This window comes from Thunnus thynnus, chromosome 21 (genome assembly GCF_963924715.1).
Source record: "Thunnus thynnus chromosome 21, fThuThy2.1, whole genome shotgun sequence".
Lineage (NCBI taxonomy): Eukaryota > Metazoa > Chordata > Actinopteri > Scombriformes > Scombridae > Thunnus > Thunnus thynnus.
Genome location: NC_089537.1, coordinates 7,100,241 through 7,117,648, shown reverse-complemented (window position 1 = coordinate 7,117,648; position 17,408 = coordinate 7,100,241). Strand labels below are relative to the sequence as shown.

The 17,408-nt window shown below is 38.3% G+C and overlaps 1 protein-coding gene across 1 annotated transcript in view; it reads right to left on the bottom strand.

Moving 5' to 3' along the window:
* tmtopsb (teleost multiple tissue opsin b) overlaps positions 1–6,657 on the bottom strand; it is a 36,388-nt gene extending 29,731 nt beyond the window's left edge. Inside the window, exon 1 of the mRNA XM_067578222.1 lies at positions 5,377–6,657. Coding sequence (XP_067434323.1) covers positions 5,377–5,764 — 388 coding nt within the window. The 5' untranslated portion in view covers positions 5,765–6,657. The remainder of the gene's footprint in view (positions 1–5,376) is intronic.
* Between the last annotated feature and the right edge of the window lie 10,751 nt (positions 6,658–17,408).

Here is a 17,408-nt window from a genome sequence, read left to right as displayed (position 1 = left end):
AGTCTCTACTCTCAGCCTGGTGGGGATTCGGGAGCATATCTGCCCCCAATGTTGGCTTTGATTCAAACATGGCCCACTTTGATTCTCCACCATGCATTTTAATGGGTTTTTCACCTGAGGCTTGATTCTTCTTCACCCAACTCCAGGGTGGCGCAGAATAGATTTATGGTAAAACAAATGACCCAATGTCCCAGACCTGAGTCAGCACAGGAGGTAATCATCCTTCATTGTCTCTTGCTTTTTGCTCTCTCTCTCTCTCCCTCTCCTTTCTTGTCTTTTCTATAGTCTCTCTCTCTCTCTGTCTTTCTCTATTACCCTCATGTTCTTTCTCCCAGCGTCCCTCTTTACTTTCTACTTTACCTCTGCCTCCCTCCTTGTTTCCATCTCTTTTTCTCTCATTTGTTTCGCATCCATTTCTTTGATTAATTTCTTAGAGTATTACCCAGTTGTCCACTCAGCTGGACCTCCGGGACAATAGAGTGTGTTGACTTGCACTTACTGCAGGTAACCAGGTTACTATCAGTTTTCTACAGTAATTTGATGTATTCAACATCATGTAAATGAGAAACCTGGTTTCCATAATCAGGGAAGAGAGTTAGAAAGACCCAGCAGTGGAAAGTAACTACGTACATTTACTCAAGTACTGGACTAAAGTACAAATTTGAGGTACTTTACTTGAGTATTTACATTTTATACTTTGTACTTCTACTCCACTATATTTATTTATTATTTATTTATTATTTGTCACTTATAGATACTAGTTACCTTTCAGATTAATATTCTAACTGTTTTTAAATTGTCTTCTCTTTTCTTTTCCTTTTTTAAATATTTGTTATTCACTTTGAGCTGTACTAGTGTGTGAAAGGTGTCATATAAATAAAGTGTATTATCATTATTATTATTATTATTATTATTGTCATTATAAAAACATGATACATTTATATAATATAATTCAGTACTATTACTATCAATCTACCAAAAGTTCCTAAAAATGTTCTTTTGTGTATTAGTTAGTGATAAAAAAAAAAAGAAAGAAAAGAAGCCAGTCTGTATAATGAGTACTTTCACTTTTGATAGTTTAAAGGTGCAGTTTGTAGGATTTAGTGATATCTAGTTATAGGGGTCCATTCTGGGCTGCTGTAGAAACATGTTGGTGCAATATTGCGGCCTCTGTGAAAGAAGTGTAGAATAGTGTAGATATAAAGGGCTCATTCTAAGGTAACGAAAACACAACAATTCTTATTTTCAGGTGGTTTTACACTAATTAAAACATACTTATGAATATTATATTCCATCTCTGCCAAGTCCGTTCCGCTGGACGCCACTAAATTCTACATACTGGTCCTTTAAGTACATTTTGCTGATAATACTTCTGTACTTTTACTTCAATAACATTTTGAATTCAGGACTTTTACTTGTAATGGAGTATTTGTAGACTACTGTATTTTTACAGGATGTTTTAAAGGATCTGAATACTTCTTCAACCACTGGAAAGACCTGATATCCCAGTTAGATTTCTTCCAGAGAAAGCTGATATCCATGAGAGTGTACACATGTAACCAGGTTTCTTTTTTTTTTTTACATGGGTGCATGTGCAAGACAAAAAAACCTCAGAGAGGGAAAGTACCACCGTGACAGCAACATAAATGTAGCAAAGTAGCCTCAAATAATTGTATTTAAAGTCCAACTAACACTTAAAATGATACTAACTAGCCACATCTACCGCTGAAAAGTTGACTTTTTCTAAAATTTGTGCTTCTTTCTGCACTGTGAGTCCAAATCGTCTGACAACAACATCAAAAAATACTTATAATGGACTGTTTTTTATGACTAATACCCTTAAAAAATAAGGATAGAAATCTTGTAACTGACCTCCTGCCTGTACTGTATATAAGGATTTTACAGTATCCAGGTACAGTGTATGTTAACATATTGCCCAATCTGCTGTATAACATGATCTCTTCTAGTCACCTGGGTTCATGTGTGCATGTAAACATACTCTATGTGTTCCTCTTTATGCTCACCGTTTCCCCTGAAGTCAGTTTAAAAAGTGCTCTTTTATCCTGCACCTGTTACCCCCCATCATAGCATTATGATGGTGGACTGCTTGAGGGAGAGGATAACAGTGTAGGAGGGAGGGGGTAAAAAAAAAAAAAAAAAACGTCCTCAATGACTCATGAAGATCTAATTCCAGTGAGAGTGACCCGAGGCTTGATTACCAGCTTCCCAACAGTGCCTGACTGCACGGTACAATAGCTCCGATGTTGTCTGGGTAATTGCAGTGGGGCGGACAATGTCTCATTAGTAAATTAACAAACGGACTGGATTATATCTTTTCTCTCATGGGCAGAAGGTGAAATGAGAGGTCTCGGTGCTGTTTGCACTTTATTCCTGCCAAACTGAGTACATATGTTACTTTTTTCGTTGACCTGGCGGTGATACAGTATTAGTCTTATTAGACTGACTGCTGGTAAGATATTGATAAGTGATGGAAGTAGCTGATTACATTTATCTCAGTTGCTTCTGTTCTCATTTTTGGAGTACATTTTTGTTTAATTCTGTAGTTTCTATACTGAAATCTTGCACTTCAGCACAGTTGGAATCACTTCTAATCAGATGTTATAAATGTCTTTGGTTATCCATAAACGTCCTAATTGCTTTACCCACCTAGCTACATTATCTAAAGTTTCTACTTCTATACCAACAAATAAATACTGGGAAGTCACTTGAATGCAAAAACTGCTCAACTATTGCAAAAATTAAATGTGCTTTAAGACCAATAGACACACAGGATGGCATTCTAAGGAGGCTATGCAATTTAAGCTAAATCTCCTCCTCAGGTGGCATTTTTTTTCCAGTTAAAACACAATCTAGTGTGAACTCTGCAGAGTTCAAACTCACTCTTACCTCTACTTAAAGGGGACCTAACATGCTTTTTGTGATTTTCTGTCATTTTTATACTGTTTTGATGTTGGATGTCTATGTTAAACATGGTCAAAAGCACCGGAAACTTGAGGTAAAATTCTCCCTGAAAGTCAAAAGTCAGGGTATCAGCATGCTCTGAACGCTGCGTTAGCAAAGTTTGCTCTACTTCCCCAACTTGCCCACAAACCGCTGTCTTTGTTTCTAAGGTTGTTTGAGTTGTCGTTGTCGCATATTTGGGATCGAATTTGGGCTCAAACATGTACGGATGTATTCGAGAAGTTGAACATTTTGAGTAAAGTGCGAGAAAACCACTGTTTGTTTACGTAGACTCCGGAGCCGGCCAATCAGAACAGAGCATGCTCAAATAGGGATGCCTTAAAGAGACAGGAGCTAAAACAGCTTGTTTCAGGCTGAACTGAGCGGCTGCATAAGAGCCATTATAAGATAAATAAGGAGTTTTTTAAACTATAAATCATGCAAAGATATCCCAGCAGAGCCCCTCAACAAAAATATAGACCTGGAAATGTGTGCGATACATCCCCTTTAAATACCAAACATTATTATTCTTTCCATTGGACAGAAAAGGATGTAACCTGACTTGGCAGGAAAAGTTATTATTCTCCTTGCTTTTCCACTATCTCATCACTTCTGCCAAAATATTGACAATCAGTCACCAAGTCCTCACATCAATCATTGATGCCAGGGTGCCCATCTGTCCACTCCAATAGTCTTAGAGAGCTAATAACCAGACCAGACCAGAATTCAATCTCTAAAACATCTAATTCAGGTCTTTTGAGCCTTTTGATCCTCTCACATACAGTTTTAATGCTATTGCTTGTTTATTCTTTGGCTGTCCACCTGAACATGCTCCACAGTGAAACACTGCAAAATTAATAGCTAAAGTTCTTCAGGTCATGCATAAACTGCAGATTAGATATAAATTGTACATGTCTTATTACAGTGTGAATTGCCAGCGTGTTGAAAGGTGTTGCTGGTAGCATCTAGGATTGTATTGGACAGCTGTGTAACCCCGTCAGTAGCTGTATAGTGGACTTATGGAGGAATTTACTCAGAATTCTTACGTTTTGATGGGAAAAGATGAGAAAACAAGTTGAAAAGAGAAGAGCAGACACCTTTCTGCAGGTCCATCATACTCCACAGAGAAAACAACTGATTTAAGAGCAACAACGTGAACTCCAGAGAGCAGTAAAAGTGACAGAGATAGATGATGACAAGGTGAGTCAAGACGAGGACAGGTCTGCACCGAGAGTCTATTAACAGATTGATTACTCGCGTTCCTTTCCGCTCAATCATGGAGTTCTTTAACCGCAGAAGTAAAAATGTCTAAATTCAGTAAGAGCATGAAAACACTAACTAGCACAACCCCCCAATAATCATCTCCAATGACTCAGAAATTAGGATCCTAGTTTCTGAGCAGAGGGGGTGACAGTAATCAATCCTTAGCAGTAATCACAGTGATTGTCCTCAAACTAAAGAGGTCAAAGATTTCCCAGCACTGGCAAAGAGCTCTGTCAACAGTCCTGCGTGTCCAAATTTGAACAAGACACAGAACCTCTGAGGATCTAGATAAGAGCCTAACAAGAGCAGATTTATTATGTAATATGATCAGAAATGCTTTTTCCATGTTTTATGATTTTTTTAGTGTTCATTTCCTCTGCATCTATCTTCCTCCTCAAAGTGTATTGTTACCTCTGGGACATAATGCAGTTTATATTATTCCTGTTTAAAAAAAAAAAAAAAAAAACTCAGTTTGCAAGCTGAGCATATAATCAGCAGTGAGCAACACATTACACCTTCGCAACGCAATAGGATGTTAATTGAAATTAACTGGAGAATGAAATGAGTTAACGGGGTTTTAATCATGTTATGATTTGAGTGAGTTTTATGTCGCTGCAGGCGATAGATGCATATTTTCTTCATGACATTCTGTATGTATATGTATGCAGTAACAGGGCAAATCAATCATATTATAAAGGAACATGCTGCTACACCTGAAAACCTTAAATTTCTGCCAATTTAAATGTTTAAATGTATCTAAAGATGACATGTTGAGACTCTTGATGCTCTTGAAATCACATCTTTTAGAATAAATGTGCCTGATGTATAGAAATTAAAAGTAAGGAGTTCGTAACGTTTTTAAGATACAAGATCTTTACAGTTTTTCTTACATATGTTGATAAAAGAAAGCTTAATGGGATAACATCCTAAATTACGCAAAGCCACTATGACTGGCACTGGAATTAAGAGGCAGAATCAATATTTAATCTCTTTTTCGCTTGTTAGAGGTGAGAAGAAGAGAAACAATAAGACAGAGAAAGAAAGATAAGATTTAATTTAGATTAAATGAGCGGAAAGGTGTTACTTTGGGTCATTAAATCTCCATTGACACATGCCAGAGAGAAAAAAAAAGAAGAATGAAAACCGGCTTACCCAAACATGCGTTAACGAACCCGTACCAGACGCACCCAGCGCGTCCGATCAGCCACCGCCCCTGGGTGCTGGCCGCGAAGCTGAACGGGGTGCCCAGGATGCTGACCAGCAGGTCGCTCGCCGAGATGCTCACCAGCAGGAGGTTCATGGGCGTGCGCAGAGCCCGGTACCGGCAGAACAGCGTGAGTACCAGGAAGTTACTGAGGAACCCGAAGGTGCCGATGAAGCCGAGGCACACCGCCACCACCAGGTGCCCTGTCGGGCTCAGGGACGGAGGAGGCAGAGAACCGGATACCTCCTCGTACGCATCCGTCGCCGTCGCCGCCGTGCCGCCGGCTCCTCCCCCGGGACAGTGCGCACAGCTCAGGCTCACGTTGGAAACGATCATACCGGGCTGAGCCGCGAAGTTTGGACCAGCCCGAAGTTTGCACCGCGGGGCGGAACCATCCGGTCTCGGTGCTTCTCACTCAGTCAACCCATCTGGAGAAGCGAAGGCGCACGGGGGAGTCCTCTGCTGCACCATGCGCACATGTATCAGCTTTTAATGAAAAGAGGATTAATTTCTAAAACGCCGGGATCCCCTGTCTAAGAGAGCTACTTGGCGAATGAGTGAGATTTCAGAGAGCAGATGTCAGTGTCATGATAGATCCGCCCCTCCGCCGTGCGCTCCGGGTCCGGCGAGGTGCGCTTCTTTTCATGCGCGGCCAGCGGTTCAGCTCCAAGTGTGCCTGAGCTTTTATCACCCACAGCGCCTTTTAACGCGCTGGGGGACAGAAACCCTCAACACAAGGTGGTGGAGATATGTGTGTGTTTGTGTATGTGTGTGTGTGTGTATCTGTGAGCATGCATATGATACTCTCAATCAACCAGAACTGCACCATCAATGAAAACATTGCACAGCGATGTTTTATTTGGATGGAGCCCACAGCAAATTAAGGGAAAACATGATTCAACAGCTGTGCTGCAGGTCTACAAGCCCAGACTCTGTTTCTCTTACATTATCCTGTGAACGTCTGCGTGATCGATCTAAACACTTGTGTAGCTACATACATTTAATTAAGAGAAATCACCGATTTGTCATGTCTGGGAGGGAATCCATACACTGCCTGACAAGAGATCAGTATGTTATATCCTGAGGGACATGGACTGGTTTATTCCGTTGCTTATATGAAATTCTCTTATCTAGGCTAATCATTATTTCAAGATAGATTTTTATCAAGATAGATAGATAGGTTTATTGGCTGTTTGGGTCACAGCTTGATGTCAAGGGGTCAGGAAGTCTAATTAACCGACAAAAGCATGGGAATCAATGGTATCGCCCGCCTCTTAAAAACCTGTCTTTCTCTCCGTGTAAGTAGCCATGTTTGTCTCACTGCTCTTTCTTATTCTTACTTGACGTCCTTGTCTTATCCTCTCTCTCTCTCTCTCTCTCTCTCTCTCTCTCTCTCTCTCTCTCTCTCTCTCTCTCTCTCTGTGTGTGTGTGTGTGTGTGTTTGACAGGAGCGCACAGACACACAGTGAACCATTTCAAAGGGAGTTCTTGGTTGTTATTCAGGTTTAAACCGGAGGGTTTTATACAAACTGAATGTTTTTTCTGCTCTGCCACCTCTATGGTTAAAGGTTCAATTAAGTTTAACCTTTATAGGACCACAAATAGCCTAACCCACCTGCAAAACTGTTCAACTGAAATCAAAGAGTAGATGCATTAAAACTACCTGCAGCTAAACAATAATAAAAAAAAAAACAGAGCTACTATTAATTGGTCCACACTGTAGCAGCAGCAGCTGAGCTCTTTGGCTCCCACATTCTGCTAGATATGTAGGTGTTATATTAATCTCACCTTTTGAGGAGCAGGTCAAGAAAGTTGTCCAATTAAGAACCATCTCAAAAATGAAATCTTCTCTGTCCTTCAGTGATTTGGAGAAGGTTGTACACACTTTTATCTTTTTCCAGACTTGACTATATCGCGGCTCTTTGCACTCCTGCCTTAATCAGAAGCAAATGTCACAACTACAACTGGTTCACTATTCAGCTGCCAGGCTTTTAATGGATATTAAGAAAAGGAGCCACGTTACACCTGTTTTAGCATCATTGCATTGGCTCCCTTCACATTTTAGAGATGATATTAAATATGTATGTCTTACCTTTAAAGCCCAACTTGGACTGACCCCAGAATATATAATAGACCTCTTCTGTGAGCCTGAACATGATCATCTAATCAGTAACTCCTCATTGTTTCCAGGTTCAGTGTTGTGACCAGAGGGGATCAGCATCTGCAACGCACTTCCTATAAACATCAGACTGTCAACATCTGTGTCAACATTTCAAAAACAGTTAAAAACTTACTTTTTTTAGGATGTACTAATGTCATGTATGTGTGTGTTTCTGTGTAGATATGTATTCATGTGTGCACGTATTTGTTTTTATCTGTTTATTATATTGTTTTCATTTGATTTTATCACCTTGTTTCATCTCTGTAATATTCTATTATTTTATTTATTCTTGATCTTCCTTAGTGCTGTTCTGTCTGTTTTATTGCCTTGTGAAGCATTTTGTAACATTTGTTTTGAAAGGGCTACATAAATAAAGATATTATTATTATTATTATTAAGTCTAGGGACTAATTATTTGATTAAGATTAAAAACATGGTACCAACCAAAATTAAAAATTAAAACAACTCTTCTCCAGGACACGATGAATATTCACTGAACACTTTCTGCTGAAGCATGAAACAAAATATGACCTCTGCTCCCTGGTGTCCATTGACCAACTCTCTCTCTATTTTACTGGGGTCATAACACAACTTTCTGCTTTGAAACACAATGTTTCCTGTGAATTTAGCTTTGGAGTGTCATGTCTCTGTGTCTGCCCATAAAATTATTCCCATTTGTATGTCTGACTGAATTTGTATGTTTATGAAGCCAATAATGTAAATGAAAACAAAAAGCTGTAAGACAGAAACACATCTGAGCGTCTCAAAGTGTTGGTTGTTGACATTTAATGCTTGAAAATGTGATTTCACCTCTATGTGACCTGACACAAAGAGGCTCAATCTTTGTCCTGATTCTGAAATGATTTAATTTTCAGAGCTGAAGACTCAAAAGCTCAGAGAGAGAAGCTCCCGATGAGGAAACGAGCATCTATGAGCATTTACTTTCAATATCTGCTTTTCAGGTTTTTTATTGATTTTTTCTGATGAAAATAAAACACCTAGTTAAGGTTATAGGGAACATTTGTGGTCATGGGTCAAAGAAATCAATATTAACATTATTGGCTGTTGGTGGGAAGACATTATTCAAGACAAGAACAGCAATTTTGGGTGATTCTGCCAAACCCTGAGTTACGTTCCAACACATTTATTTTTATTTTTACATCCAGTAAAAACACTTTTAAAATGATTTCTTGCTACAATATCTGCACATAGAAACTAAGGTATGGTTAAGGTTTGGGAAAGATTGTATTTATGTTTAATAAAAAAGGAAAACTACTCATTGGCACTGATTGTGGGCACGTTTATTATTTTTATTATTATCATTATTGTAAAACAAATATGATTTAATTGCACAGAAGGACATACATACATATTACATATTATAAAAGGACACGTTTACCTACATATAGTCAGCCAGGAGAGGCAGGAAGCTAAAAGCTTATGCAAAGACCTCTGATAACATACAACATGAGGTGCGGCATTGTTGGATATGAACATGATTCCTGTAGGAACACTGGGCTGCATTATTTGCACAAACACGAGGTCACTTGTCTTCTAAGCATTTGAACAAAGGGCCAACTATGATATAATTTTCTCGTGAGCACAGCCAGATAAAACGATAGGCCGTGCATATTTATTATGCAGGTAATGCACTGAAACACACACACACACATACACACATAGACACACGTGTTGCTCCAGCGATCCCTCATGTCTGGGTTTCTTTTACTCTTCCTTTGATTTCAAATGTAATCTTACCCAAAGATGCCCTCTTGCACCTCCGTTGAGAAATGAATTATTAATTAAACAAAAATGAGCGAATTTAATGAAATTTGCTTCATAAAAAATGTAGCAGTGTTCATAAAAACTTAAGTATAGGACTCACTCCCGGCCCTTTTGTCTCACAAGGGATTGATGTCCCTGACATTAAAAGGAATTTGTACTTTTCCTATAGTTTTTATTACACATTTAGCTACACAATCAGATTCATGCAACAAGATCAGCTTTGATTGTATTTTTACAACTTTGTACTAAATTATCCCTACTTTTTGCCATCATGTGGATTTGTGAGAGTTACAAATAAACAAATAAATAAATAGAAAGTTTTGGTGTGAAATTGATATTTCCCACTTTTTTAAAGTGAAGGACATTATAACATCAAAGACACTCTGACATGATGTCCTAAATAACTCTGACAATCAGGCTGGTTGTCCTTTATTAACACGGATAAAGCCAGAAAATGTTAACTTCTATGATGTTTTGTTTCCGCTGATACGCTCACAAAATCAGCCTCAGGAATACGTGTTATAAATAAATAGCTGTCTTTATTAGAATCATCAAATGATTACTGATAAACTGTAGATAGAAGTTTTTATTCCCTCCATTGACCAAAGAGGAAATGAACACAGTTAATTACTTAAAGCATCACAGCAATAAAAATCAATTCAGAAAGTTTGGAACATTTAAGAATTTCTTGAAGGGAAACAGAAATGAAAAGCATTTAGTTTATTTGTAAAAGGTTTGTATGTGTTCATATGTGTGTGTGTGTGTGTGTGTGAGTGAGAGATATGAGGAAATCTGTCAGCATGAGGTTTGTTGACATTCAAAGAAAATCATCAAAGCTCAAACTTGCAAGTCAGAATCAAAGGAATCATAGTGTGACAACCAACCTCGTTTCACCTTCCAGCCTGACTCCTCAGCTCCCTCCACAAAGGTAAACCCCGGCAATTCAGGAGTAAATTGAATCTCACTCTCCCCTCCTTTTATTTTTTTAACTGAACTGTGTATTTATGCACACACACACACACACACACACACACACACACGCTGTGCAGACTTTAGGAAAAAAAAACATTATGAAGTGAAACAAGCCAATATTTTATGATAAGCTGCAAACAGCTCAGTACTAAATCGAAGCTATACGGTGTCTGGCTCGGTGATGCTACGCTTTAACGGCTGAGCTAAAATCATCCCCATGCAGTCAGTCACCACCACCACCACCACCACCACCACCACCACCACCACTACCGCCTCCGGCCTAATCTGACTGGAGCCTGCAGGGATGATGCACCTTGTTACCGGTCAGCTAAAAGGGAACCTGGATCAATAACTCAGAAAGATATGATGAGTGTTGCGTGTGTGAAATTTTATGGTTGATGGTCAAGAGGTGAGGTGGAAGGAGGAAAGATGGCTGCAGGCTCGCTCGTATTAAGTAATGATGAAAACATAATCAATGTCAGGCTTGATTACGTTGAAACATGTCTGCCATTGATAAATGTATTGATTATTTGGCTGACTGACTGACTGACTGGCTACATAGTTCATTAACTGACTCAACATCTCATCTGAAAATACTGATTATTGGAACATATATAATCTTTTTTTTTTTTAACTTTTACATGTCATTGGCTGGTTTCCATGATTTAAAAGATTTTTATCTCATTAAATGTCTTCTCATTAAAATTCTAGCTTTACCTGAAGCTCTGCCAGTGTGCCTGAACAATTCATTGCTAGTATTTGATTAAAACCAGAACTGGACCTTTTTTTTTTTTTTTTTTTTTTAGATTTCTTCTATAGTCATAACTCACAATCGTGGTCACAATTGAGCCACAAAGTGCATAAAAATGAATACAGGCAATTTAAAACAGATGGAGACGGAGGATAAAAACGTGACTGCAGCCACAGCAGGCACAATCCCTGTCATTTCTAGGTCAAGTGGTGCCATGAAGTGGTATGAATTAATTAAATCTGATCTTCTGAATCACTTATCAAACATTACCTCAGCATGTGTAACACATCAAAGTGGTTTTGATAGCTGAAGGTTATGAGATGGATTCGAAAAAAAGCCTGCAACCTTCTGATAAATGTGCTGTTTTTATGTTTACTGATTGTCGCTCCAATTATGGTCGTTTAAATGGATGTATAGCATGTGTAAAGGGGGTATTGTATTTATTTGACACATGAGGAAATGAAATGGGCACGATGTGATGCAGAGTGAGGGCGATGTTTTTATTTAGCTATTTAGTGAGATATTTATTCATCTGGTCAGTTAATTAATCAGATTATCTCCAGCGGCTTTTGGGCATTTCGCCAATACTGTTCATTAACAGTTAAGAGCCGTGCCATTAAAGTGTATTGACTCGAGCTGAGGAGGACAGAGAGACAGACAGACAGACAGGGAAACAGGCAAGAGGGCAACAAGTACGAGAACAGAAAAAGAAAAGATTGCAGGACTGCAGATGGAGATTGAATCGAGGTGAACACGGCAACAAGAGGCCGGCCTTGGCACTATTCATCCAGTCACCTCAGTATTAATGAGTGTCTATTATAAAAGCCTGTATTCTGAGCTTTCCCATTTGTTTTTTTTTAAATTTTGCACATGTGCACATGCCTATTGAGCTGAAAAGTGAAGATGGTCATGTGCTGTAATGAGAGGGGTGTCGTGACCGTTTGACACTGTTAGCAGCTTTGTCATTTCTACAGCTACCCAGAAGATATGCGCTTTGAAAGAGGCGTGCCGCATAGGTGGACAGCCAACAGAAAAGGGCACAGGAGGTGAGAAGCTGTTGTTTCCGTACTGAAAAGACTGAGAGGAATGTAGGGGCCAGGCTTTGTTTTCATTGTAAGCCCCCCCCCCCCGGCATAAGTTCAGGTACAATATGAAAGAGCTGCTTTACTGCACAGAGGTGGAAATATGTTCTGGATGTGTGGAGGAGACGCGCAGAGGCAATGTGAGAAAACAAAGCCTTACGTGGATTAATTATAGAATGACTTATTTTTAAATCAAAGCCACAATATGCAACTTTTCCACATTAATAATATATAAGAAGGATTTATTATAAGACTGTAGATGCATGTGGATAAATTAATCCAGATTTCTTTGATGTTCTCTGTGTTAAGAGATGTGTGCGATGTGTATGTACATTGAAGACTGTGTCGGGTTACTGGGAGCTAACTAATGGCAGACAGCAGGAAGAACCAAAAAAAAAAAAAAAAATCTAAATATACAGCAAACAAGTCCCAGTTAATTCAGGATTGAACATTGTACTGCAGATGTTTTTTGCTTTTCACCATCTGCTCCTCCTGCCGCTTTCGCTGGCGTGTCTTCATGGACGCTGATCATCTCAGCCTCGGGGCGAGATGTCATGTTCAGAGCATCGAGATGAGTGACAAGTGTTAGGGCAGGAAGGCGGGATTAACAGGACTTCCTGTCTTCAGTGTGAAAAAGTTACTTTGATCAATTACAGAGGACAAGAATGGAAAACATCATTGTTTAGCTTTGCATACAATAAAACCCAAGAAGACAGTGATGTAAAATGACCACAATTAAATTAATAATAGAGCTGAATAATAGAAAAGTAGAAAAAAACAACAACAACAATATTAGTATTAATAAAAATAGGAAAAAAGGTCATACAAGAGATAAGAAGATCCAAAAACAAACAGATAAAACTTCGTGGAAAACACAAAGACCTCAGTGGCCCCGAACTCCCGAACAGCAGTGCTTAAGAGGTGATTCACATAAAAACCTGTCCATTGAAGTGTGTTTTTTTAGAAGGGATTTAAAAGATGAAACTGGTTAGGCTAGGCTAACTTCCTCAGGAAAGTCTAGGTGCCTTAATAGAGTCACCTTTAGTCTTGATGCTGGACTCTGGAGCATCTGAAAGGACCTCACCTGAGGATCGTAGACTACGTTCTGACTCATAAAGGGCTAACAGGTGAGCAGTAGGAGCTAGACCTTGCCTTGCTTTAAAAGTTATCAATAAAATCTTAACATCGATTCTAAATCTAACTGGTAACCAGTACAGATGTGCTGAGACTGGGGTAATATGGTCTCTACATTCCCAGCTGTGGTATTATGAAGAAGAAGGAGACATGAGAGTGATTTCTGACTGAGGCAGGCATAAAAAGAGTTGCAGTAGTCTAGGTGAGATGAAATAAAAACATGAATTACCTTCTCTAAATCAGTGTGAGATAAAAAATGACTTTTAATATATTCTTCAGTTGAAGGAAGCAAACCTGCACGACTCTCTTTTCCTGCCCCTCAAAAGTCAGATCGCTGTCAAAAATCACTCCGAAGTTTCTGACCACAGGCTTTATATTAGATGATAAGTCACATATAAATCACATAAGTTATGTCTTAAAACAAACAACAAAAAATACCAGCTTATTTCCTTATTTATTTAAGTTTTACCTTCAGACTTTTTAAAAGAATTGGCAGTTCATTAAGCCTCTTAGTGCTGCTTCATTCACCTGCAGCATGTATGTAGTTTACAGTGATAATAGGGAAGGATTTACTACTCAAATATTTTCAGTTTTGAAACAATGGGTCTGAAATGTTAACTGTCACTAGCAGGTTTTATCAGTTAGCTAGTTAACTAAGCTAACTGTAACTCCGTGAGTTGGTTGAAAACATCATCTCCTGACTTTTAAATATGGCAAACTGACATGTATTAAAAAGGGAATCCTGATCTTAAAATAAAACTTTATGACTACATACGTGATATTGTGCTAAAAGACTGACGCTAACGCTGCATGTCCCGGACAAAAAGTCACCATTAGACCTGTTGATGATCCATGTAGAAGACAAGAAACATTATTGTTCTTGTATTACGGTCAGCTAGTTAATCCTAGTATGGAAAAATGGGGGGAAAAAGTGGAATCAGACTCATATTTTATTCTAATATAACACTGTTTGGATGCTTATTAGCTTGTACATAACTGCACAAGCAAGACAAATTAGATGTATTCTTATTGTATGTTTTCAAATAGCATGTCTCATTTTTAACATGACAATGAAAATGGATTTAAGTACGAGAACGTAACGCCATCTCCGGAGTTACTCTGGAGTGTAATCCAATAAAGAGCGAGACATAGCCGCTAACGTTATGTAGCATCCAGGACCAGGTTTCATACTGTGAGATAATACTTCACAGTGTATTGTTGACGGAGCTTTCAAACAACCTGTAACCCCACAAAGTAATGTAGCATGAAACGCTTCTGCTATTTATCTATTTTTAGGTTTGAAAAAGCTGATTTTTTTTTTTTTTTACCAGTTTTAAATTGGTGATCATATGCACCAACATGCAATATTCTCGCCTCTCTCTCCTTTTTTAAATAATTGTAAATATTATATACTTTAATAGGAACAAATTTCACTGCTTTCAATGCTGTTGACTTCTGTGTTGCTGTGCATGTGAAAATAAAAGCTCTTGAATCTTTTCCACTCTTTAACAGGATATATATATATATATATGTATATATGGTTCGACACTTATATAGAAGTTTCTGTAGGTGGGCGGGAGTGAAGGGATTGAGGACATGTAGCAGAAAAGCAGGGATTATGAGGGAAGTATATTTTGTTAGGGACCATATTTGAAAAAAATATGTTAAGAAATATGAAAAAAAAGTGATTTTATTGCCTCTTCAATGTGTATCATACTTTTTGTAAATGGCACCAAAATCAGAAAGAAAAAAACCCTTTTCTAAAACTAGTTCTTTATATCTTATATCTTTTTCTTTTTTTTAAAAAAAAAGGACAGACAGTGAATCATTTCTGAGTGATTTAGATGTTTATATCCATATAAAAAAATAATATAACATTGAGCTCACTGATGCAAAAGTCAATATGCAAGTCACTTCCTTAGGGTATGGATCCTATCGTCTCACACACCACTTTATCAAAACAGCCCGGCATCAAACTGAGATTGACCAAAGACATCTTTCATCAAAGAGATCAAAAAGAAATGTGTTTGGTGTTCCATTTGGATGAGTTTCTTGCTGTCAGGCCGATAAATTGATGATTGAACAGGGGAGCAAAGGAAGGCTAGCGAGGGAAAAAGAACAACAGGAGACGAGGGTGAACTAAAAATCCTTCAATCAAAGGTTTTTTTGATCAACTCTCATTGAGGGAGACGAGTGAAATTGACAGAGTGAGATGAAAGGGAGTTGGTTTGTGTTTATTTCTGCTCTCTTTCTTTCTGTATGTCCTTCTCGGGTTCTTTCTTTCGCCCTGCCAGGGGACTTGTTTCGCCATGAGTGAGTGGCTGAGTCGGGAAAAGCATCAGTATCCATTTATCCACACCATTACCCACATCTACCACCGCCACATACACACACACACACATACATACACACACTTTGGTCTCCAATCTCCAGTGCACAAGATGACACCTTGACCTCTGGCGAGTGCTGGCATGTGATTACAGAAGAGCAGCGGAGGAGATAGACAGACTCACAGTCTGGTGTTGTTGGGTGAAATGTGCTGTAACTGACAGAAGCAGCAAATGGATGTTTCAGTTTATCATTGAAAGGCTTTAATAAATGTAAAAGTTGTTGAATTTTCTTTATTATTGTACAGAAAATCAATCAGAACTTGTTAATAAAATCACCAAAATTATGTTCATGAGGTTTTTATCATTTCATATATATACTAATAAAGTAAATAATTCAATTTTTTTTAATTAAAATTAAGTTTCTGGTATAACTGAAAGCATTTATGGCTTCACAGCATAATCCAATAAATAACCAACGCAGAGCAACAAACCTGCACTCAAAGTAACACTGCAACTAACTTGCTATTATTTTTATTGTCAATTAAACTGCTGAACCTGCTCATCACATATCTGTAATGCCAAATGTGTGGTAGCTTAAAATTATTTGTTTTGTCTGACCAACAGTCCAAAATAAAATATATGCAAGTTACATTTATATAAACACCGATTAGAAGAACAGGAACCAGAGAATGTTTAGTACTTTTGTAAGAAAAACTGTTATATTTAATAGTTGCAGATTAAAGCTACAACTTAAAGTATTCTCAACATTAACAGGCATCTTTTATCTGCTCTCCAAATGCAATCACAGGAGCATTATCTGAAGGTAAGTTTTTTATTATAGCTGTTTTGTGATATTTGATCTGTTATTCAGTATAATTTTGTTTTTCTGCAATCAGTTTACTGCAAACCAGTGTTGGTCAAGTTATCAATTACTGATTAAACATTACTCATTGCAAAAGTAATGTGTTACTTTACTTTATTTATTCAGGCATCAGCTCTGTCAAAGTTGCCTTTCAATAATTCATAACCCTCCACACCCACACGCTGCATCTTTTGTATTTAACACATGTAGAAATAGAAAATGAGACGTTTGTGGTTTGACAAGCAGGCAGGATACAGTTTGGAGGGGTTTACTGACCATCCAACAGCTAGAGTGACTGCAAGCAGTACTCCAGAAGTCCCAACGTCAGCTGCACGATTCACACAACCTCCACTTCTGAAGTAGTTTATTTTTTGTGTTTACATCCATATTGGGTGAACAATGAAGCAACTGTAGCCTCCTTTTTTAGGTAGTCTGCCAACTATAGGACTATGAAGGAGGAGGATGATCCTAAATATACAGCAAATGCAGCCGGGGAGTTTTTTATGACCCAGCAGTGGGATGTTCTCCACTGGCAGTGTCATTCACCTGACCTCAGTCCAGCTGAGCAGGTGAAAATCAGACCAAAGGCAAAAGTCCAGTTTATAGTTCAGGTCTGACATAGACTCACCAGGGGAGATAGGGGGGAAGTGTCCTCTAGGATCACAAACTTCAGACAGTCAATGATGTTAGACATCATGATAAAGTTTGTTTTAATTGGTCAAATGATCTTTGGTCTGCTAGAACTGGAGGACTTTAGTTACAAGTAAAAACTAAAGCTACAATTCCTACACTGTTCATCTGTGGATGTAAACACCATCAAGGTAAAGAGGAAAGATTAACCTCATAGTCACAGTTTCATTACAACTAACAAATATGTGTAATGGTGAAAATAGTCTTTCTTGA